This window comes from Neolamprologus multifasciatus, chromosome 5, assembly GCF_963576455.1.
Source record: "Neolamprologus multifasciatus chromosome 5, fNeoMul1.2, whole genome shotgun sequence".
NCBI lineage: Eukaryota > Metazoa > Chordata > Actinopteri > Cichliformes > Cichlidae > Neolamprologus > Neolamprologus multifasciatus.
This window is the reverse complement of record NC_140443.1, coordinates 18,827,412-18,850,309: the sequence shown is the minus strand read 5'-3', so window position 1 is coordinate 18,850,309 and position 22,898 is coordinate 18,827,412. Positions and strand designations below refer to the sequence as shown.

The 22,898-nt window shown below is 40.1% G+C and overlaps 1 protein-coding gene across 2 annotated transcripts; it reads right to left on the bottom strand.

Moving 5' to 3' along the window:
* Nucleotides 1-13,678: 13,678 nt before the first annotated feature.
* eno1b (enolase 1b, (alpha)) lies at nt 13,679-21,008 on the bottom strand. Of its 2 annotated transcripts, none has more exons than XM_085158582.1 (12): nt 20,884-21,008; nt 19,203-19,297; nt 18,930-19,025; nt 18,342-18,400; nt 18,167-18,236; nt 17,108-17,241; nt 16,764-16,986; nt 16,417-16,614; nt 15,775-15,976; nt 15,091-15,199; nt 14,726-14,784; nt 13,679-13,940 (listed from the first exon to the last, which is right to left on the bottom strand). In XM_085158582.1, the coding sequence occupies exons 2-12, from the start codon at nt 19,285-19,287 to the stop codon at nt 13,871-13,873; spliced, it is 1,305 nt and encodes a 434-aa protein (XP_085014708.1). In that variant the 5' UTR covers nt 19,288-19,297; nt 20,884-21,008; the 3' UTR covers nt 13,679-13,870. The 2 variants fall into 2 exon arrangements, with proteins under 2 accessions (XP_085014708.1, XP_085014707.1); XM_085158581.1 differs by lacking the exon at nt 20,884-21,008 and adding an exon at nt 19,428-19,576.
* Between the last annotated feature and the right edge of the window lie 1,890 nt (nt 21,009-22,898).

The window sequence follows — 22,898 nt, the reverse complement described above, 5'->3', positions numbered from 1 at the left end:
TCTTTTTGCCAGTCGCTGGACTGAACAATACTCTGAACGATAGGAAATCCAATGAACTCAGTGGACATCTAAGAAGAATTGTAGAACCATTTCTAAACTGCAGATTCCAGGATCTTCATTACAAACATCTGTACATAAGTATAACAACGATGTGTTAACACTTTTGCAAATATCTGGAGGAAGACCTAAAGTGTCACCCTCAGATGACAGGAAGTTGTTTGAGATATTCAGGAAGAACCCAGAAACCATCAGGGCTCATTGGAAATTGATGGAATACCAGCATCACTGTCCACAGTTAAGCGTGTTTTTAATTCTCCCTCGGCCCTCCCAGAATCTGGTTCTGCTGGAGGTTTCTTCCCCTTAAAAGGGAGTTTTTCTTTTCCCACTGTTGCCAAGTGCTTGCTCATAGGGCGTCCTTTGATTCTTGGGGTTTTCTCTGTATTATTGTAGGGTCTTTACCTTATAATAAAAAGTGCTTTGAGGCGTTACAGCTGCGTTACCTGAATGACAAGAGGCATGTATGTCCTGATATGCTCTAAAATTATACAAGTCTGAATATTCTGAATCTTCCTGCATCTTTGGTTTGGACATTTAAGATTTTACGGGAGAATCACATTTATATTAGGGTTTGCGATTTACTTGTAATAGTTGAGGATAGCGTAAGCCCTATTTCAAAGTTGATCCTCTCATGTCTGCATATGAGAAGGAAAAACACAAAACAAAAACTAAAAGCAGTCAGACAAACGATTCAATGAAGCTGGCAGGTCAAAAGATAATTGGAAATAGATTTGAATGTTGTCAGCAGCCCCCCTTATTTAGAGGTAGAGTCATCTCATTTTCCAAATAGGTTCATTGTTTTTAATTTAACTGCTGACCCCCCCCAAAAAAAAAAAAAAAAAGCTGTGTACAAGTCAAACATCTGGAAAGATACTATGAAGATCACATTGTGTAGGCATCTTAAAAATTGTAACATTTGTAGAAATGTTTAGCTGATTTAGAGTTTAGCAATGTGTTAACATAGAATCTAGAATTATTGTAGAGACATTGACACTGCCCTCAATGTAATAAAGGCCTGATGGTGTCCTGAATTTAGGAGCAGAGTATAGGAGACCCTCCCCAGTTGAACTGTGAAAGTAAAACAGAGAGGAGTTAATCCTGAGAGGAAATTCCCCAGAGAATGTTTGGGTGGGGGTCTCAACATTTGACCTGGATAACTGTGGTCTGGAAGGGAAATGGGTTTTTATGACCTCTAGGGAGTCACCTACACCCACAGTGTTTTAACTGTCACGCACACTCACTTACGCGCACACACATACATACAGGTATGCGTACACAGTCACACACGAGCACTCACATAGACACAGACACAGAGTTTGCAGCACACCGTAGGGGGGTTTTATGATGGGGACACCTCTATAAAGCTGGCTGTAACTAACAAAGGGGTGAAGATTTTGCAGAGGGACACACCGGCCTCGTCTTCCCTTCTAGAAGTGCATGCTTAAATGAAGATGAATAAAAATAAATAAAAGTTTTGTGAAAATAACTACTGAGTTCCGGTGCCGTCTCTGGAAGTTTCGACGAATAAAAGAACAGGGGTAAAACTGATTTCGTAACAGTTTTGGTGCCGAAACCCGGGATTCGCTCGAGGCCCAGAGAGGATGAATTGGCAGAGCTGAGATCGTGAAACGAGGCGAACAGAGAGCTAGCTCACATGATTAAAAGGTAAGCACGACCTGTTTATTTTCGAACCGTGCATATTGTTTAAAGCCTAAATTATCTGTTCGCTAAGTTGAACGTATCGCAGTGTAAATTCACTCAGTAGAAAAAAAGGCGGCTAGCGTCCGTCTCAGTGCGTTAAAGCAAGAGACTTTTGTAAGATCTCCAAGTTGATGTTTAGCGTACTGTGAGCGACTAAAGCAAGAGACTTTTGTAAGAACTCCAAGTTGATGTTTAGCGCCCCGTAAGAACATCTCAGTGCGTTAAAGCAGGAGACGTTTGTTACGGATTAGTAGAATCGGTGTTTCATCCGTCTTAGTTATTAGGAAAAAGTGGCGGTGATCCGTCCTCGTGCGTTAAAGCAGGAAACGTGTGTTACTATTAGTTAGAAAGCGGGGTTTAAGGCCTCGTCGCCAGCTGAGAGCTGTGTGTGTCACGGGTTTGGTTACCCCACCTAGTCTCGGACGCGGGGCTAGGACCTGTGGGGGCAGGAGATCCAGGGTGGTGACCTGGGGATTCGTGGCTCCTTAAATAACTAAGTCGGGGAGAGGTCCCTGTCACAGTCTGAAGTATGCATAAAAGCAGGATCGGTTGCTTTCGCCGGTTAGATTCCGAGCTGAGTTGAACCAGTGCCTGATGCAGAAGGAGGACGGTGTAGTGTGTGTGAAAGCACCGTTAGAGTCGGTGTCTCGTCTGAAGTACGGGAGTCAATTAAAGTAACAAAAAGAATTTGTGTCTAAAAGTGTGTGTTTGTGGTGTGCAGAAATTGCGGCAGGAGGCTGTGTCGCGAATTGTTGCAAGCTGTGAAGTCAATTGGGGGGTTTAATTTGGTTTTATTTTTTATGGGGAAGAGAAACTGCGGTATCCAGTCCGTGGTGCAGTTTGAATAATTCGTGAGGCAAATGTGGCGCGATCTGAAGATCGTGAGCCTAATTGTCCTAGTTGGGTTGAGGTGTATAAGAGCGGACGGCACCCGCTCTTTGTTCTGATTAGGGCGTTGTCCTGAATCAGCAGAAGTGTCTCGCAGAAAGTTGGGACTGCAAGAAGTATGAAGTGTTTTTGAGCCAGCCTCGAGGGGCGGGTTCACAGGTGGAACGAACGAGGAGTAAAATGTGCGTGTGTGTGTGAGAGAGAAAGAAAAGGTGGGGGTGAGTGACCAGCCTGTGAGTGTGTGTGAATTCTTTGATGACAAATAGGGAGATAAAGTAGATTAGTTGATTTTCTGTGAAATAGTAATAGTCAAGAAGTCGTAGTTATCAAATAGGAGAAAATGAACTAAAGTAAATAAAGCAAATTAAAAGTGGATTAGCGTTAAAGTAATGATAAATAAATTGATAAAATTAACAGTGACATTTAAAGCTGACCAAGTATTCATGGATGAATGGAGAATTTGATTGCTGACTGTATGAGAGCTGTTGGGGTGAAAGGAAAATGAGGTTGGAGGAGTGAGTTAACAGGTTAATGTGTGGGTGTAAAACAATGAGGTAAAAAAAAAAAGAGAAAGAAAATGATGAAAACAAAGAAAATAAAAAGTGTGGAAGTGTGAGTGGGAAATTGTCTCCAACTGGGGGAAGCAGTGACACTACAGGTCACCTTCTTCCCCTGCTGGACACAAAACAAAAACATAATTTGGAGTGTTGTGGATGAAAATAATTAACAACAACATCAAGAAGATTTTTTGTGTTTGCGGTTAAGATCAAATAAAAATTTCATTTTTGGGGTTTAAGTCAGTAGAGTTCAAAACAAAATAAGTAGAGATGTGTTGCTTTAGGAGTGATTAAAACATCTGGAGTCACACTGAATAATGAAAGTCTCTCAGTCTGTCGTTTACAGGTGGGGAACGGACCTGGATCAATTCTCCATGGGCAGCAGTCGGAAGAAATTTATAGGTTAAAATCATTAGAAAAAATAGAAACACCCAGCCGGAATTTTTGGCTGAATTGTTTTGCAGCTTCCAGTCCTCATCCTGAACAAGCAAGCTCCAAGGAAGCTAATCTCTCCCTGAAGACACCGAGTGCACTTCCAGAAGCACGAGCATGAACATCAACAGTGGACAGCAGTCCAAAGAGACAATACCAGAGTTCTGAGCAGAGAGGTCCAGCAGCACTATGGGCAAACGGCATCAGAAAGAGAAGATCCGCCATCTAGATTGGATGGATGGAGATGCGTTTCCAGCAAGCTGCAACCTCACTGTGTGTGAAGGACCTTTGAGAAGACTGTCTGAGCTTGACATTTGCCATGTTTGGAGTGAGATGGCATTGAAAGAGACAGTGGGACAAAGAGATACACGGGACAAAGCTGAAGAGAACTGACTGCCATTGGACTGAAAAGTGGGAGAGAAGAACGGAGAGAAAGGAGCAGAAGAGGACTGAGGCTGCTGTTTTAGTTTGGGGAATCAAATTGGGTTAAGGAATCCGGGGAGACAAACGACTGCCTGGAAGTGGAGGATTGACACAGTGTCCAGACCACCACAAAAGGGGGAGGAAGACAAGCACTGAGGTATGCAAAAGTACTGTTAGAAAAATGGAAAGTGACACCACACATGCACATGATATGCACTAGAGATAACACAAAATCATACACAAAGTCGCACACATCCAAAGAGGGTATTTTTAGAAGGGGTTAACAACACACAGCGTGGTTGCCGATGGTAATCTGCAAGCATTTGGGGTTTAGCTGTACCTGACTATGACAGAGTTTTTCATTTAGATGTTTCTGAAACAAAATTTGGAGTGAATGGAGTTTTGTTTCAGAAAAAAGGGGGAAGGTACATAAAAGGATACATAGAAATAGAAAATGTATTAACCCGACTAACATAAACACACACACACACACACACACACGTAATGAAGCTCATTAGGATCAAAAACAATTTTAAGTAGGTCATACTGTTACTATCATCCTGTCTGGTTTATTGAGTGGGTTGAGAAGTGATACATAGACGACTGAATTAGTATTATTTTGGGGAACATGATAGCAGGGGTGAACAGAATCCTGCAGCCAGAGTTTAAAAGAGTGAAACTAGCAGATTTTTTGTTTTGTTCTGTTTTGTTTTTGTTTCTGAAGTATGGGGAAAGTTTTACCATGGCACCAAGTTTTAGATTTGGTGTTTTTTCACCTATAAGAGAGAATATTCTGTGACAAGTCCTACGACCGGGCTTCTGTATTTTTATTTACTTTTGTTTTTCAGTTTTATCTGTTATTTTTCATTTTATTTTTATTTTTTGAACAGTGCACTGATTTCTGTTTGTGAATTTCTTTTCTTTAAGCAGATCTGCACGACGGGAATTAAAAGTGCTACACGTCGTCGAGAAAATTGTTGCAAGTGAGTTTCTCCACATTAAAATGGGCTCTGGAGAAAGCCACTTATTTGGGACAATTAGAAAATGAGAGTCCCTGCCTAAAAAGGATTCAGCGAGGTAATCCGACCCAAAGTTCTTCTTTTTTCTTTTTGAAATGACGTCATTTTGCTGAGGATGGAAATCAAATGCGGCGATAGTTTCCACTATCAGCAAAGAAAGAAAGAATGGATGGATGAATGAAGGAATGAATGGAAATAAAACAAACTGACTGACTGGTAAAAGCTGACAAGACTTGACCACGACTCAAAGTTAACCTCCACCTAGACAGGACAAAAGGGTGGATGAATTTATGTGTTTCTTTTTACAGGAGCAGAAAGATGACAGCAACATCCGAGGTTGCATACCGATTTAACCTTTTACGTGCCACTTTCTGTGTTTGTGAATCTACCAGGGGTGTGTTATTCATGGGCTTGTGTTGCTCACAGAAGTTACTGTGATAAAGTGTGTACACACCTGCGCAGCGCTAACATTTGCATTTTCTTTTCTACAGTATTACAGTTCTTCATGTGATTTGATGATGTGATTTATAACAGAACAATTGGTTGATGTTTGTTTCTCTATTACAGGATTGATGATGCTGTTACACTGTGTTGTTGGGAAAATGTTGAAGGTTACTTTGACGATGTGAATAACGTGAGAAATTTCCTGTGTTGAAACCAGTGTCATTCCTTTTACAGCAGGCTTAATTTTATGGCCTTTTACGGCACCTCTGGAACCTATCGACCTGAGCCTGACCACCAGGATTGTCTATGTGTGCTCCTAATGTTTGTTTTTCTTTAAGAGTGGATGTAGAGCATTCAGCAGAAAACAGACAAGTGACATGAGGAAACAAATAAGATGCAGTGTTTATGGAATAGTTGAATATGAACTCATTAGCTGGCCACTACTGAGCTCATAGTGATAAAATGGGTGGAGTGACATTGTTTAAGGAAAGTCACTGATTAAATTGTGGAATAAATTGGGACGATTCATGATTTGGGACAAATTATGGTAATAATAGTGATTTAATGATTGGAGAAAACCTGCACATGATACTTGTCTTTTATGCTGAATACTTTATCACTCTTATGATCTACAGTTGGTTGCAAATGTGAAGTTTGATTTAACAGATTTGTCTTCCAGGATACAGGCTCCAGGTGGAGCTGGGAGTTAAATAAGTTGAACATGTAACTGCTGATTAATGTTTTTACACAGGGTTACAGGTTGGAGTATGGTTGCTCCAAGTGGGAAACCCTGGAGATTGTTTTAGAGAGAATGTGCAACATTCTTGTACATGTCTCATTGGGGAGTTGACACATGGTGGAAGCCATGTGGGGAGAGGAGTGTTATTTTTTAATCTGTAGATGTCGTGGGGTGCCATGACGAGAAGGAGTGGCTGAGAGGATCGTCCACAAGATGGGAGCTGAGGCCAGGAGAGAGGCTTCAGGAGGATCAGAGATCATCTTCAGCACAGCAGACATCACACAGAGAGCTGAGCTACTGAGCTTCCAGGAGATCAAGAGGAGACTTCCCACAGCAAGATTTTAAATAAAATGAGAGATTCATCGTTGACATTGAGGAAGACAACTAAGGTGTACGACGTGCTCTGCCTTAAATCTTCAGCAGCGTTGGACGTGACAACTCGAGGGATGGAGAGAGCATGCCAAGCTCCAAAAGTGACAGCGCAGAGGAAATCCAGCGATGGAATTGTGTTTCTGTGTGAAGCACAAATACTAGGAGACTGGGAAATAGTTGACACCACTTTTCCCAAGGATGAAGATCACCTAAAGTGTGTCACTTTGCCATGCAGATTTGATGCTCTGCAGAGAAGCCTTCTGTGAGGGAGAGATGTAAACAGACGAGCCTTTCATCTACATTTAATTCATGTCACCTTCTCTAGGCTGGTTGAGGGGGAATTGGAGAGAAACGGTAGTGTCAGGGGTGACTGTTGTAATTGTAACTGTGATTTTTCTTAAAAGTGAATTGCCCAGAGACAGATCTGAGTCCACTCCGGGGATACCACCATCACAGGCCACGGTGAAGCGAACCAAACGTAGTGAAACAGGTAAATCAGATGAGTGTTTTGATTATTATGGCGGTATAGAGTTGGATTACGTTAAAGGGTCCACAATCTCGTATATATTTGATCTTTGTGCTGTCATTAAATGCAAGGGCTTGCTGAACAGTTGGGTCCAACATCTTTAATGGCAGTACAAAATCGGATGGCGTTAGATATGTTGTTGGGAGAAAAAGGGGGCGTTTGCGCGATATTTGGGGATGTGTATTGTACTTGTATTCCAAATAATACAGTTCCCGACTGCTCTGTGACCCGAGCGCTGGAAGGTCTGAGAACGTTGTCCATCACATTGCATGAGCATTCAGGAGTGGATAACCCGTTGGAAACGTGGATGACCTCTGTCTTTGGGCAATGGAAAGGTTTCATTAGGTCAGTTATGGTTTCTTTGTTTGTTTTTATTGCAGTGTTAGTGACATGTGGGTGTTGTTGTGTGCCTTGTATCAGAGCCTTGTTCGTAAGACTCATCATGATGCCACTTTTGGGAAATGGGGAGTCACAGTATGAAAACATTATGGTGAAAGATTTAGTGTAGTTTTATCTGCCATAGGGCAGATAAAAAGGGGGATTTGTAGAAATGTTTAGCTGATTTAGAGTTTAGCAATGTGTTAACATAGAATCTAGAATTATTGTAGAGACATTGACACTGCCCTCAATGTAATAAAGGCCTGATGGTGTCCTGAATTTAGGAGCAGAGTATAGGAGACCCTCCCCAGTTGAGCTGTGAAAGTAAAACAGAGAGGAGTTAATCCTGAGAGGAAATTCCCCAGAGAATGTTTGGGTGGGGGTCTCAACATTTGACCTGGATAACTGTGGTCTGGAAGGGAAATGGGTTTTTATGACCTCTAGGGAGTCACCTACACCCACAGTGTTTTAACTGTCACGCACACTCACTTACGCGCACACACATACATACAGGTATGCGTACACAGTCACACACGAGCACTCACATAGACACAGACACAGAGTTTGCAGCACACCGTAGGGGGGTTTTATGATGGGGACACCTCTATAAAGCTGGCTGTAACTAACAAAGGGGTGAAGATTTTGCAGAGGGACACACCGGCCTCGTCTTCCCTTCTAGAAGTGCATGCTTAAATGAAGATGAATAAAAATAAATAAAAGTTTTGTGAAAATAACTACTGAGTTCCGGTGCCGTCTCTGGAAGTTTCGACGAATAAAAGAACAGGGGTAAAACTGATTTCGTAACAGTTTTGGTGCCGAAACCCGGGATTCGCTCGAGGCCCAGAGAGGATGAATTGGCAGAGCTGAGATCGTGAAACGAGGCGAACAGAGAGCTAGCTCACATGATTAAAAGGTAAGCACGACCTGTTTATTTTCGAACCGTGCATATTGTTTAAAGCCTAAATTATCTGTTCGCTAAGTTGAACGTATCGCAGTGTAAATTCACTCAGTAGAAAAAAAGGCGGCTAGCGTCCGTCTCAGTGCGTTAAAGCAAGAGACTTTTGTAAGATCTCCAAGTTGATGTTTAGCGTACTGTGAGCGACTAAAGCACATGATATGCACTAGAGATAACACAAAATCATACACAAAGTCGCACACATCCAAAGAGGGTATTTTTAGAAGGGGTTAACAACACACAGCGTGGTTGCCGATGGTAATCTGCAAGCATTTGGGGTTTAGCTGTACCTGACTATGACAGAGTTTTTCATTTAGATGTTTCTGAAACAAAATTTGGAGTGAATGGAGTTTTGTTTCAGAAAAAAGGGGGAAGGTACATAAAAGGATACATAGAAATAGAAAATGTATTAACCCGACTAACATAAACACACACACACACACACACACACGTAATGAAGCTCATTAGGATCAAAAACAATTTTAAGTAGGTCATACTGTTACTATCATCCTGTCTGGTTTATTGAGTGGGTTGAGAAGTGATACATAGACGACTGAATTAGTATTATTTTGGGGAACATGATAGCAGGGGTGAACAGAATCCTGCAGCCAGAGTTTAAAAGAGTGAAACTAGCAGATTTTTTGTTTTGTTCTGTTTTGTTTTTGTTTCTGAAGTATGGGGAAAGTTTTACCATGGCACCAAGTTTTAGATTTGGTGTTTTTTCACCTATAAGAGAGAATATTCTGTGACAAGTCCTACGACCGGGCTTCTGTATTTTTATTTACTTTTGTTTTTCAGTTTTATCTGTTATTTTTCATTTTATTTTTATTTTTTGAACAGTGCACTGATTTCTGTTTGTGAATTTCTTTTCTTTAAGCAGATCTGCACGACGGGAATTAAAAGTGCTACACGTCGTCGAGAAAATTGTTGCAAGTGAGTTTCTCCACATTAAAATGGGCTCTGGAGAAAGCCACTTATTTGGGACAATTAGAAAATGAGAGTCCCTGCCTAAAAAGGATTCAGCGAGGTAATCCGACCCAAAGTTCTTCTTTTTTCTTTTTGAAATGACGTCATTTTGCTGAGGATGGAAATCAAATGCGGCGATAGTTTCCACTATCAGCAAAGAAAGAAAGAATGGATGGATGAATGAAGGAATGAATGGAAATAAAACAAACTGACTGACTGGTAAAAGCTGACAAGACTTGACCACGACTCAAAGTTAACCTCCACCTAGACAGGACAAAAGGGTGGATGAATTTATGTGTTTCTTTTTACAGGAGCAGAAAGATGACAGCAACATCCGAGGTTGCATACCGATTTAACCTTTTACGTGCCACTTTCTGTGTTTGTGAATCTACCAGGGGTGTGTTATTCATGGGCTTGTGTTGCTCACAGAAGTTACTGTGATAAAGTGTGTACACACCTGCGCAGCGCTAACATTTGCATTTTCTTTTCTACAGTATTACAGTTCTTCATGTGATTTGATGATGTGATTTATAACAGAACAATTGGTTGATGTTTGTTTCTCTATTACAGGATTGATGATGCTGTTACACTGTGTTGTTGGGAAAATGTTGAAGGTTACTTTGACGATGTGAATAACGTGAGAAATTTCCTGTGTTGAAACCAGTGTCATTCCTTTTACAGCAGGCTTAATTTTATGGCCTTTTACGGCACCTCTGGAACCTATCGACCTGAGCCTGACCACCAGGATTGTCTATGTGTGCTCCTAATGTTTGTTTTTCTTTAAGAGTGGATGTAGAGCATTCAGCAGAAAACAGACAAGTGACATGAGGAAACAAATAAGATGCAGTGTTTATGGAATAGTTGAATATGAACTCATTAGCTGGCCACTACTGAGCTCATAGTGATAAAATGGGTGGAGTGACATTGTTTAAGGAAAGTCACTGATTAAATTGTGGAATAAATTGGGACGATTCATGATTTGGGACAAATTATGGTAATAATAGTGATTTAATGATTGGAGAAAACCTGCACATGATACTTGTCTTTTATGCTGAATACTTTATCACTCTTATGATCTACAGTTGGTTGCAAATGTGAAGTTTGATTTAACAGATTTGTCTTCCAGGATACAGGCTCCAGGTGGAGCTGGGAGTTAAATAAGTTGAACATGTAACTGCTGATTAATGTTTTTACACAGGGTTACAGGTTGGAGTATGGTTGCTCCAAGTGGGAAACCCTGGAGATTGTTTTAGAGAGAATGTGCAACATTCTTGTACATGTCTCATTGGGGAGTTGACACATGGTGGAAGCCATGTGGGGAGAGGAGTGTTATTTTTTAATCTGTAGATGTCGTGGGGTGCCATGACGAGAAGGAGTGGCTGAGAGGATCGTCCACAAGATGGGAGCTGAGGCCAGGAGAGAGGCTTCAGGAGGATCAGAGATCATCTTCAGCACAGCAGACATCACACAGAGAGCTGAGCTACTGAGCTTCCAGGAGATCAAGAGGAGACTTCCCACAGCAAGATTTTAAATAAAATGAGAGATTCATCGTTGACATTGAGGAAGACAACTAAGGTGTACGACGTGCTCTGCCTTAAATCTTCAGCAGCGTTGGACGTGACAACTCGAGGGATGGAGAGAGCATGCCAAGCTCCAAAAGTGACAGCGCAGAGGAAATCCAGCGATGGAATTGTGTTTCTGTGTGAAGCACAAATACTAGGAGACTGGGAAATAGTTGACACCACTTTTCCCAAGGATGAAGATCACCTAAAGTGTGTCACTTTGCCATGCAGATTTGATGCTCTGCAGAGAAGCCTTCTGTGAGGGAGAGATGTAAACAGACGAGCCTTTCATCTACATTTAATTCATGTCACCTTCTCTAGGCTGGTTGAGGGGGAATTGGAGAGAAACGGTAGTGTCAGGGGTGACTGTTGTAATTGTAACTGTGATTTTTCTTAAAAGTGAATTGCCCAGAGACAGATCTGAGTCCACTCCGGGGATACCACCATCACAGGCCACGGTGAAGCGAACCAAACGTAGTGAAACAGGTAAATCAGATGAGTGTTTTGATTATTATGGCGGTATAGAGTTGGATTACGTTAAAGGGTCCACAATCTCGTATATATTTGATCTTTGTGCTGTCATTAAATGCAAGGGCTTGCTGAACAGTTGGGTCCAACATCTTTAATGGCAGTACAAAATCGGATGGCGTTAGATATGTTGTTGGGAGAAAAAGGGGGCGTTTGCGCGATATTTGGGGATGTGTATTGTACTTGTATTCCAAATAATACAGTTCCCGACTGCTCTGTGACCCGAGCGCTGGAAGGTCTGAGAACGTTGTCCATCACATTGCATGAGCATTCAGGAGTGGATAACCCGTTGGAAACGTGGATGACCTCTGTCTTTGGGCAATGGAAAGGTTTCATTAGGTCAGTTATGGTTTCTTTGTTTGTTTTTATTGCAGTGTTAGTGACATGTGGGTGTTGTTGTGTGCCTTGTATCAGAGCCTTGTTCGTAAGACTCATCATGATGCCACTTTTGGGAAATGGGGAGTCACAGTATGAAAACATTATGGTGAAAGATTTAGTGTAGTTTTATCTGCCATAGGGCAGATAAAAAGGGGGATTTGTAGAAATGTTTAGCTGATTTAGAGTTTAGCAATGTGTTAACATAGAATCTAGAATTATTGTAGAGACATTGACACTGCCCTCAATGTAATAAAGGCCTGATGGTGTCCTGAATTTAGGAGCAGAGTATAGGAGACCCTCCCCAGTTGAGCTGTGAAAGTAAAACAGAGAGGAGTTAATCCTGAGAGGAAATTCCCCAGAGAATGTTTGGGTGGGGGTCTCAACATTTGACCTGGATAACTGTGGTCTGGAAGGGAAATGGGTTTTTATGACCTCTAGGGAGTCACCTACACCCACAGTGTTTTAACTGTCACGCACACTCACTTACGCGCACACACATACATACAGGTATGCGTACACAGTCACACACGAGCACTCACATAGACACAGACACAGAGTTTGCAGCACACCGTAGGGGGGTTTTATGATGGGGACACCTCTATAAAGCTGGCTGTAACTAACAAAGGGGTGAAGATTTTGCAGAGGGACACACCGGCCTCGTCTTCCCTTCTAGAAGTGCATGCTTAAATGAAGATGAATAAAAATAAATAAAAGTTTTGTGAAAATAACTACTGAGTTCCGGTGCCGTCTCTGGAAGTTTCGACGAATAAAAGAACAGGGGTAAAACTGATTTCGTAACAGTTTTGGTGCCGAAACCCGGGATTCGCTCGAGGCCCAGAGAGGATGAATTGGCAGAGCTGAGATCGTGAAACGAGGCGAACAGAGAGCTAGCTCACATGATTAAAAGGTAAGCACGACCTGTTTATTTTCGAACCGTGCATATTGTTTAAAGCCTAAATTATCTGTTCGCTAAGTTGAACGTATCGCAGTGTAAATTCACTCAGTAGAAAAAAAGGCGGCTAGCGTCCGTCTCAGTGCGTTAAAGCAAGAGACTTTTGTAAGATCTCCAAGTTGATGTTTAGCGTACTGTGAGCGACTAAAGCAAGAGACTTTTGTAAGAACTCCAAGTTGATGTTTAGCGCCCCGTAAGAACATCTCAGTGCGTTAAAGCAGGAGACGTTTGTTACGGATTAGTAGAATCGGTGTTTCATCCGTCTTAGTTATTAGGAAAAAGTGGCGGTGATCCGTCCTCGTGCGTTAAAGCAGGAAACGTGTGTTACTATTAGTTAGAAAGCGGGGTTTAAGGCCTCGTCGCCAGCTGAGGGCTGTGTGTGTCACGGGTTTGGTTACCCCACCTAGTCTCGGACGCGGGGCTAGGACCTGTGGGGGCAGGAGATCCAGGGTGGTGACCTGGGGATTCGTGGCTCCTTAAATAACTAAGTCGGGGAGAGGTCCCTGTCACAGTCTGAAGTATGCATAAAAGCAGGATCGGTTGCTTTCGCCGGTTAGATTCCGAGCTGAGTTGAACCAGTGCCTGATGCAGAAGGAGGACGGTGTAGTGTGTGTGAAAGCACCGTTAGAGTCGGTGTCTCGTCTGAAGTACGGGAGTCAATTAAAGTAACAAAAATAATTTATGTCTAAAAGTGTACAGTAAAATATGTAACATATGCACAATAAAAAGAAATAATCACAATGTATTGTGTCAACTCCAGCAGATTTTAATAATTATTTTACTCCACAAAAAGAGAGAAACTTAGGATGGAAGAAAACTTTATTGTAGAGTCAGAGTTCAAGTAGTTTCAGGTAGTTCTCTATTCAGTATTACAGCAGGTTTTATGTGAGTAGTTCTACATTTATCCTTATTGCTGAAATGTATTTTCATTTATTAGCAAACAAGTTACTGTGCATTTGTGTGCATGCACATATTTGTAAAGTCTTCACCCTTTTACTCTATCACTGGTTTTCTGAAGTTTTTTCCAGCAAAGCGAGCCTTGTCTCCCAAATCCTCTTCAATTCTGTAGTGAGAGACTCAAAATTAGTTCTGCTCTTTAAATTAGTAAGAGGTCTTTTCATCACACTTAACATTTGATACAAAATTTACTTTCAATTAACTTTTAAATTTACTGTTGCCATCTTGACTGCAAAAAGCCGTTGTGATGACGATGGGTGGGTCTCACTTTTAAGCTGCATGCTCATTAGCCAGTGAGTGGGCTGGTTCATATCACAAATAATGACCCGAGACAAGTGACTGAATGCATAAACTCAGCGGAAAGATGTTTATAGAGGTCAAAACACTGACTTCTGTAAACACACTAAAGCCATTTTCCCATAGACTTCTATAGGAGCAGAAATATTTTTTGCAACCACAACTAGCGCCACCTGCTGGCCTTATGATAGAATCCAGGCTTAACCTCCTAGGACCTGGGATCCACATATGTGGACATCATATTTTGGGTTGTCTAGACCAAAATACTACATTTTGCTCTACAAGGGCCTGAAATCCACTTACAAGGACATTATACTGCCACTGTTCTATCAAAATTTAAAGCAAATGTCCTCATATGTGGATCTCATTTTTCTCAGAAACAAAAATCAGGTAAAAACAAATGAAAAACAAACACGTAATCCTTTGTTTTTACATTAATCAGGTCCCAAACAACTCAAATAGCAAAGAGGAATTAAAAATGCATGCCATGAAAGAGTTCGGGTCTTAGGAGGTTAAAACACTTGTTCATGTTTTACACTTTTTATGCTCATTTCAGAAAAGCATGATAACACTTGTGAGTTGAGTAAAGCTCACCTGAGAATCTGGTTGTATTTGGCCAAACGCTCAGAGCGGCAAGGAGCTCCGGTCTTGATCTGAGTGTGTCAAAGCATTGTTTATTTTAGCATAATACATTTGCTCAAGTTGTATTATTATAATTAGGATGGACTTTCATTTATATACTGCTTTTCTACTCTTCTCAAAGTGCTTTAAAGTCAGATTTAACCATACATTCATACAGTGCTTTATTCTATACATTGCAAGCACGTCATCTATCTAAAATCCACATCCAGTTTAGGAACACCAATCCCCTTCTCACAGATACGATACGGCATTTGGATTCTATACAAACAAGTGTCATTTTATGTTCTAAAAAGTCGAACCTTTACATCAAGTATTACCTGTCCAGTGCATAAGCCGACCACCAAATCTGCAATAAAGGTGTCTTCAGTTTCACCAGATCGATGGCTCACCATCACACCCCAGCCGTTCTGCTGGGCCATCTTACACCTGCGGAGAGCAACGAGATTTTCCTTAAATTCTACATGGATGATGCAATTCCAACAATTCATGATTCTTTTCTCACTCTTTTCACTTTCTTCTTCCCTCCTCTCTTCTTTGCATTTTAAGGTCTACCAATGACGTTATCATTCGATTGCTCTGGTTAGCATTAGCTTGTAGCATCATCAGCGCTGTCACCAGATTAAAGCTTAGTTGGGATATTTGGGCAAGACTTTTAGGGTTTCCCTGAAATGAAACATGTTGGGAAGATTTGATTACACTTACAGTACTTACAGTTACTTATAGTAACCAAGGGCATAAACACATGTATACTGAAGAGAGAAACCCATAGAACCATGTCACGAAAGGTTGTCCTACTTACTTAAACAAAGAAATTATTTTATATACTTTGCTGTACCGACAAAGTGATCATGATACATATTTCACGCAAAATGAAGCAAAAAGTTTTTTGTAAAGTGACATATAAAGTGTCCTCGACTCAAGTAACATTACAGTCACGTCACCCATACCTTAAAATCTAATACTTATATAAACATTTGTATGAGTTTCAAAGGTTCACTTACGCCCTCATGGATTCAGTAACTGTGCCAATCTGATTGACTTTAAGCAGCAGACAGTTGCAGGCCTTCTCCTCCACAGCCTTGCTGATGCGATTAGGGTTAGTCACAGTCAGATCATCGCCAACAACCTGGATGTCTGTGCTGCCAGTGAAGTTGGTCCAGGCTGCCCAGTCATCCTGGTCAAATGGATCCTCAATGGACACCACTGGAAGGACAGTTAAACAACATTACTATGCCTTGAGATACTTTAAAACCTAATAAGTCCAAGACTTATTAAAAGAAGTCCTACAAGACAAGAAACACCAACAACACAATCTGATTGTTGCACTTCTGCAATTACATTCAATAGAGGAATATTAGAAATGTAGCTTTAAGTTATTAAGTTAATTGATTTTATTGGAATTTTTAAGTAGTAATAAAGAGGCCAACATCCAGCAACCATTGCTGCTGTATACAAATGGCACATTCAGTCAATGCAAATTTATCAAATCCACATTTAACTGATCATTAGGAAAAAAAATCTAATTATTTGAGTTCATCTGAAAACTGTTGTGCTAATTATAGAAGCAAAAACTATGCTTTACTTTAAAATGACTACTTACAACTCGGATTATTTGCAAAAAATAGACAGTTTCGGGATTTTACCTGGATAATCCTTCACGAAGCTCATGTAGAGATCAGCCAACTCGTCGGGTGTGATGTAACGACTCGGGTCATCAGGTGACTTGAAATCCAGGTCATATTTTCCATCCCTGTAGAATTCAGATGCTGCCACATCCATGCCAATCACAACCTCATCTGTGTACCCTGCTTTAGCAATGGCCTCCTTCAGCAACTCCAGAGCTGCAAGGTTAAACATCACATATGAACAAACGTGTTCATTATTTGTTACTGAAAGAATATTCCCGTATAACTTGTGTGTAACTTCTTTTACACGACATTATAGATTTAATAAGACACAACAGAAATACATCCTTAGCACAAATGTTTACCTTCCTGATTTTCCAGAATATTTGGAGCAAAGCCACCTTCGTCACCCACATTAGTGGCATCCTGGCCATATTTCTTCTTGATGACATTCTTGAGATTGTGGTAAACCTCGGCTCCAATGCGCATGGCTTCTTTGAAGGTGCTAGCCCCGATGGGCAGGATCATGAACTCCTGCATGGCAAGCTTGTTGCCTGCATGAGAGCCGCCGTTGATCACATTGAAGGCCTGATGAATGCAGAGAATGGAAAAATAAGGCTTGTTAGAATTATAATAAGACGTTTACTGAAAGGTCAACTGAATGAAGACAGGCCAGCAAATTTATGCCATCAGATAAACAAAGTCTCACCGGCACAGGCAAGATGACCTCTGGGTTTTCTGCGAGGTCAGCAATATGGCGATACAAGGGGACTTCTTTCTCTGCTGCACCAGCTTTGCAAACAGCCAGAGACACACCTAGGATGGCGTTTGCTCCAAACTTGGCTGTTAGTTGTAAATGAACAAAAAACATAATGTATATAAATATTTCAAATGTAATAATATTGCATTAGTAATAAAAAAAAAATATCAGGGTGGACCACCTTGATTCGTCTCACATTGAAGTAAATGGATCTAATTTGACGGTAAACGCTTAATGACAATCATCTTTAAAGGTGCAATATGTATAACATACTCGTCGAAAAATGTCACTGTTTTTTCATAACAGCATGCAAACAGCCTCTTCAGATCCTATTTCGTGCAAAATTTTGGTCGTTTTTTTTTTTTTTTAATTGTTGCTGGGTTCACACCCCGAGTTCCTTTTCCTAGCCCCTAGGACTGCAGGATGCCAGTAGCCAGAGCAGAGGACATTATAAGATGAGTATACTACATTTTAATAAGTGTTGCGGAGCATCTGGTGACATAGAGAGCAGGATGATTTCTAGTTTGTGTCGCAGCTATAACACGATGCATGAGGGGAAGAATAAACCTACCATTACTGAATTTCCTCAGTGAGGGACAATAAAGGATATTTCCATTCTATTCTATGCTCGCTACATAATCCTCCAATCCAGTGGTCATTTGCAAAGGTCTTAAACCGCTGTTGCATTAACCTTTTATGGGCACCTTTCTTTAAACTCGACTGATAACAGGTTAAAATAAAAGGTTCTTTTTAATGTAATTTTGGACTGAGGGGACAAAGACTGCACATTCACTCACTACTCCATCTTAAACACAGCATTTGAAAACCTTTTAGTGCAACTAGAAGATAACAAAACTGTTCTCATTGGAACAGTTTTGCAATTCTGCTGATTAGATGCTTCATTTGTTTAACATCACCATTAAAGGTATGAGAAATCTGTCATCAAGCAGACATTTATGAAGACTATGCTGTAGTGTACATAATAGTACAGATGCTTCTGTCACTTACATTTGTTCTCTGTGCCATCCATGTCAATCATCATCTGGTCAATTCTCTCTTGCTCAACCACAGACACATCCTGAGCAGACAGTAAGATTCACATTAGCATTTCATCATCGATGGAAACCCTTCCAAAGGTTACTTAGCATACATATTAGAAAATGCAGACACTAAATGATCTTACTTGGCCAACAAGTGCAGAAGCAATGGTTGAATTAATGTGCTCTACAGCCTGTGAGACTCCTGTGAAGGACACATTAGAGATTATTTTTTCAAAATATTATGGGCAACCCTTGCAATCTCAATATTAAAGCCATAGATTTAGCAGAACGTGCAACTTTTGATTCTAAAATTCATACTTTGACACAAAGAAAGAGATGTTTGCGTAATTAACTCTGTTACTTCCCGTAGTCAGTGTTTTAGCAGCTATGTTAAAATCAACATGCAAATCATCAATACTGAAATGACAGCATGCTTTACAGGCAGCCCACCATGCACACTGATCGACTACTAAATGGACACCTTTTTATTTTAAATTAGAAGGACAGGCAATGGGAACTCACTAACCCTTTCATATCTGGCAAAGAGAACAAGAGAGAGAGAATGGCAAGTTGTGATAACTCATAGAAAGACAAAAAAGAAATACAAAAGTCAATATTTAAAGTATTTTTCTTAAAAAATGAATTATACTTTAAGTAATAAAGCTTCTTTATTAAAAACCAAACATGTTTCAACAATTTCATGAAATTAAATAAAGGAAATGTGTACAAACCTTTCCCAAGGTAGCGAGACTTGTCGTTGTCCCTGAGCTCCAAGGCTTCATAGATTCCTGTAGATGCCCCGCTTGGTACAGCGGCCCTAAACAAGCCTGGGAAAGGTACATGCAAACAGAAGCATGACAGAAGAATAAAAAATGGCTAAATAATAATAAAACAAACAAAACAAAACGTGCATAGATAACCACATCTTAAGGACAATTTAGGTAATGAACACTATTTTAACTACAAAAAACAAAAACCGGCCCAGAAGGCACATTTAGGCCTACCCTTGTCAGTGTAAAGGTCAACCTCTACCGTGGGGTTACCACGAGAGTCGAAGATCTCTCTGGCGTGGATCTTAACGATGGACATGGTGCAGGACCTTGAGAAGAAACAGAGCTGCACTTGTTAATATCGGACAAAAAAATAAAAGCTGTTGTAAATGTAATAAACATACAACAAAAAATAATATGTACGTTTCTATTTGAATTATTAAAACATGTCTCCCATACCTCTTTCACTCTCTCCCCTCTGCGAAGCTCTCAAACAAAAATATCCTGACCTAGCTGCAAGCTTAAGAGCGCCAACATGCATGCTAGTATGCTAATTGGATTAGGCCTCCTCATCTGATTAATCACATGGCAGCTGGAAATGGTTGTGTCTGTCACAGCAAGGTTGAGCTTCCAGTTACAGTTTGTTTGTGTTGATGCAGAAAAACATGAAGGATTTTAAGGTTTTCATGAAGAGTAACAATGCTATCGTGATTACACTGACTCCTTTTTTGTGCCAATACTACCCACATGACTAGACATGTTCAGTAATCTTTTCCATTTGCTTAACAGATAAATAAGCCAAAACATAATGAGGATTGCTAGAAACCCAGTAAAGAAAAACAGAAAACACCAAAACAACAACAAAACATTAGAGAAACAGCTCCCCAATATTATCCAATTCTCTTAGTAGGAACAGAAGCGGCAACTCTGAGAAGTCCTCCGTTCTTGCTGTCTGTGCCTTAGGATAACAGGGTATCTATGCCCACTGATCTGCCACTGCCAGTTATTCCTGATGAGATGGGATTTAAGTTGTTTTTTGTGGACTCATCTTCAAATAGCAATATCTAGAGACACACTTAAATCTTTGTAAGTCAAATATCTGCCGCAGTGTCTTCAGGAATATGCAATTTCAAAAGTGTAGCAGAATTTCAAAAGCATGCTCTGAGGCTTGAAAATTCATTCATTGAAGCATAAAGGTCTAAGATCTAAAGGCTTATGCATCAGGGTCTGATAAAGACTTCATAATGGATTTGCATTATCTGATTTGCTTAATAAACTGTTCCATGACCTGGATGACTGAGAACCTCTGCAGACTTCATGAAAAATAATGCAGAATAAAGGTGGTCATACTAAATATTGACTTTCAAGCTATTAGAATTGCACAAAGCCGTTTTTATCTTATGTACCGTGTGTCCAAGCATGCTCCAAATAAATCACTGCCACCATTTTATAGAGAAATATTTTTTAAAAAGCTATAAACACTATATTTGATTTTTTTTGGCAAAGAATATTGATATTTAATTAGCGTGAATATATAAATATTTTTACATTTTAACACCTTTTCTTACATGACCTCCATTAATGCAAAATATAATGATTGTAAAGGGACACATACTCAAGGAAATCTGAGCTTAAGCTTAAAAGTTGGCATTGTGAAATTAAAAACTGAGCAAGTAAAGGTGGTTGAATGGGAAGATACAACCCCTCAGTTAAAGATAAACACATAAATGTAAACTAAATGCAGAATGTATGAATGACTTTTTTTTAATATACGGACCTCGATCGTAGCAGCAGCGCTGCTGATGGGGATGGTTGACAAATATCAGCTAGCTAAACTTTACAGAGAAAACGAACTATTAAACAAAACCTACCAAAAATTAATTACCTTAATTAATCGTGGCCCAGAAATAATTACCTTGACAACAGATGCAGAAAACTTTGAGTCTGTTGGAGAGCAGGAGAAAAACTACCGGGTACAGTGCGAGCGAGAAGAGACGAAGAAGAAGAATAGTGCCTATGTGCGTGCTGCCGCCCCTACAGTTTCCAATGTAAACTACAACCCCATCAGCTTCTACAGTAGCCTGTGTAAATCTTGTAGGTAAAAATGTCTGTGTTCAGTGTAGACTTTTAACAGGAACCATTCTATCTATCTATTTTGCATACAAACGCAAACTGCTTGTATCAGTGTGTCTGAATGGGTGAATGAGGCGTATTGTTTGATTTCTCTATCAGGGTAGAAAAGTTCTATATAAGAACCAGTCCATTACCATTTACTGTTTGCATATAGTTGCAATTTAAACTGGCTTTTACTTTATTCATCTGTATTAACTTTCATGTTTGGTACCAAGAGCATACACATTTTTAAATGAAATAAAGATTTTTCTGATAGAACATCCTAGTTTTACATTGGTTGCACCATATGGCTCAGAAAGCACACAATACCAACGTATGTATGAGTTTAGCTGTTTGTTAAATCCATTTTCAAGAGACAGCAATCCTTTTTCAGCTAGCTGTAAAGATGACATGGGGTCCTCTGTATGACAAAATATTCACTTTGCTTTTGTTAGTTTTTTCCTAAGAAATAAGAGCCACTTGTTTATAGGTGTGCCACCCTGGCATTTAAAAGCATATAAACTGCTTATTTAAGTAATTATTTTGAATTTATTATCATTTAAACACACTGCAGGGAAGGTGAGACAAACTCCTCATTTCACACATCAAATGTAAACCTAAATCTGTCAACAGTCAAGTACAGTCAAAGGGCAAAGTTACCTGAATCTTTTGAAGTCAGGTGATAATAATTATTGTTTGATTCACCTTTAATCTGAAATATTTCAAGACATTAGCCTTAGATTACCTGGGCAGGTTACACCAAGCACACCATTTAAAAAAAAAAATCTAAATACATGTTTCTTTAAAATGTTACAAAATAATGTGATCTAAAAAAAATACTATTATCACACTTATCGATGAGTGACAAAATAAAGGAAAAACCTAAACCTTTGACCCTAAAAAAGGGATATGGCAGTTTGTTCATACAGTAGGACACATTTTTCTGGGATGCTTGGGTCCAGTTCTTTGCTTTGACAGAAGAGTAACTGCAAATCAAAACAAGATGCTGAGAGTAAGCTGGTTTATCCTGTCATGGAATGAATCTACCCTGATGGGAGTGGCCTTTTTGTGCAAAGCTGTTATGCACTCATCTGTATTTCATTCGATCCCACTTAGTGACCTGTTTTTGTTGTTATTTCAGATTCTCCCCAAATCTGATCAAATGACGGGTTACTTATTTGTGCATCTTCTTTTGTGTAATGACACTTTTGCGCATCACGCCCTTGATGCCGCACCCTCAGGCTTTCATATCAAGTTTCATTTAAGCACTTTTGGCTCTGCTGTTCTTACCTAGCACTCATAATCTTGTGATCAGAAAACATAACACGTGGGATCTTACACTAGTAAATTTGTCATGTTTCCTGTTCCCTTTTTGACAAAACAATCTGCATTTTCTTTATAAGATTTCACAATACTTGATAATGGCAGTCACTTTTTTGTTTTTAAAGACGGACAGGAAACGCTGGCTAAGACAGCAGAGGAATGGCATGTGGCAAAGGCCCAGCTGGCTGGCTAGGACTTGAACTGGGGTCTTAGCTGCTTTTGCATCCTAATCCAGTTAGACTCTAGGTTTCCCCTAGCAGCTTTGCTTTTTGTACATCTAAATTGACCCTGCCTTCTGAGATTTTTAAATCTATCCCAGCTTCTTCTTCTTCTTCTTCTTTATTGCACCATCACCAGCAAACAAGAACAACCATATGCTACATTTGAAAAAATGAAATGTGAAATGACGAATATCATCTTTATCATCTGGTAATCTTAATCTTTCTTGTGCTAGTATGTTTCTAGTATGTTTGTTAAATGCTTTCTCAGTGATTA

Excerpts from the sequence above, each read along its gene's own strand:
- eno1b (XM_085158582.1), bottom strand. The coding sequence starts at position 19,287 with ATGTCCATCGTTAAGATCCACGCCAGAGAGATCTTCGACTCTCGTGGT. Across the intron at positions 15,977-16,416 it reads CTTCGTGAAGGATTATCCAG|TGGTGTCCATTGAGGATCCA; the intron begins GTAAAATCCCGA and ends CTGTCCTTCCAG. Across the intron at positions 14,785-15,090 it reads TCGGCTTATGCACTGGACAG|ATCAAGACCGGAGCTCCTTG; the intron begins GTAATACTTGAT and ends TGACACACTCAG.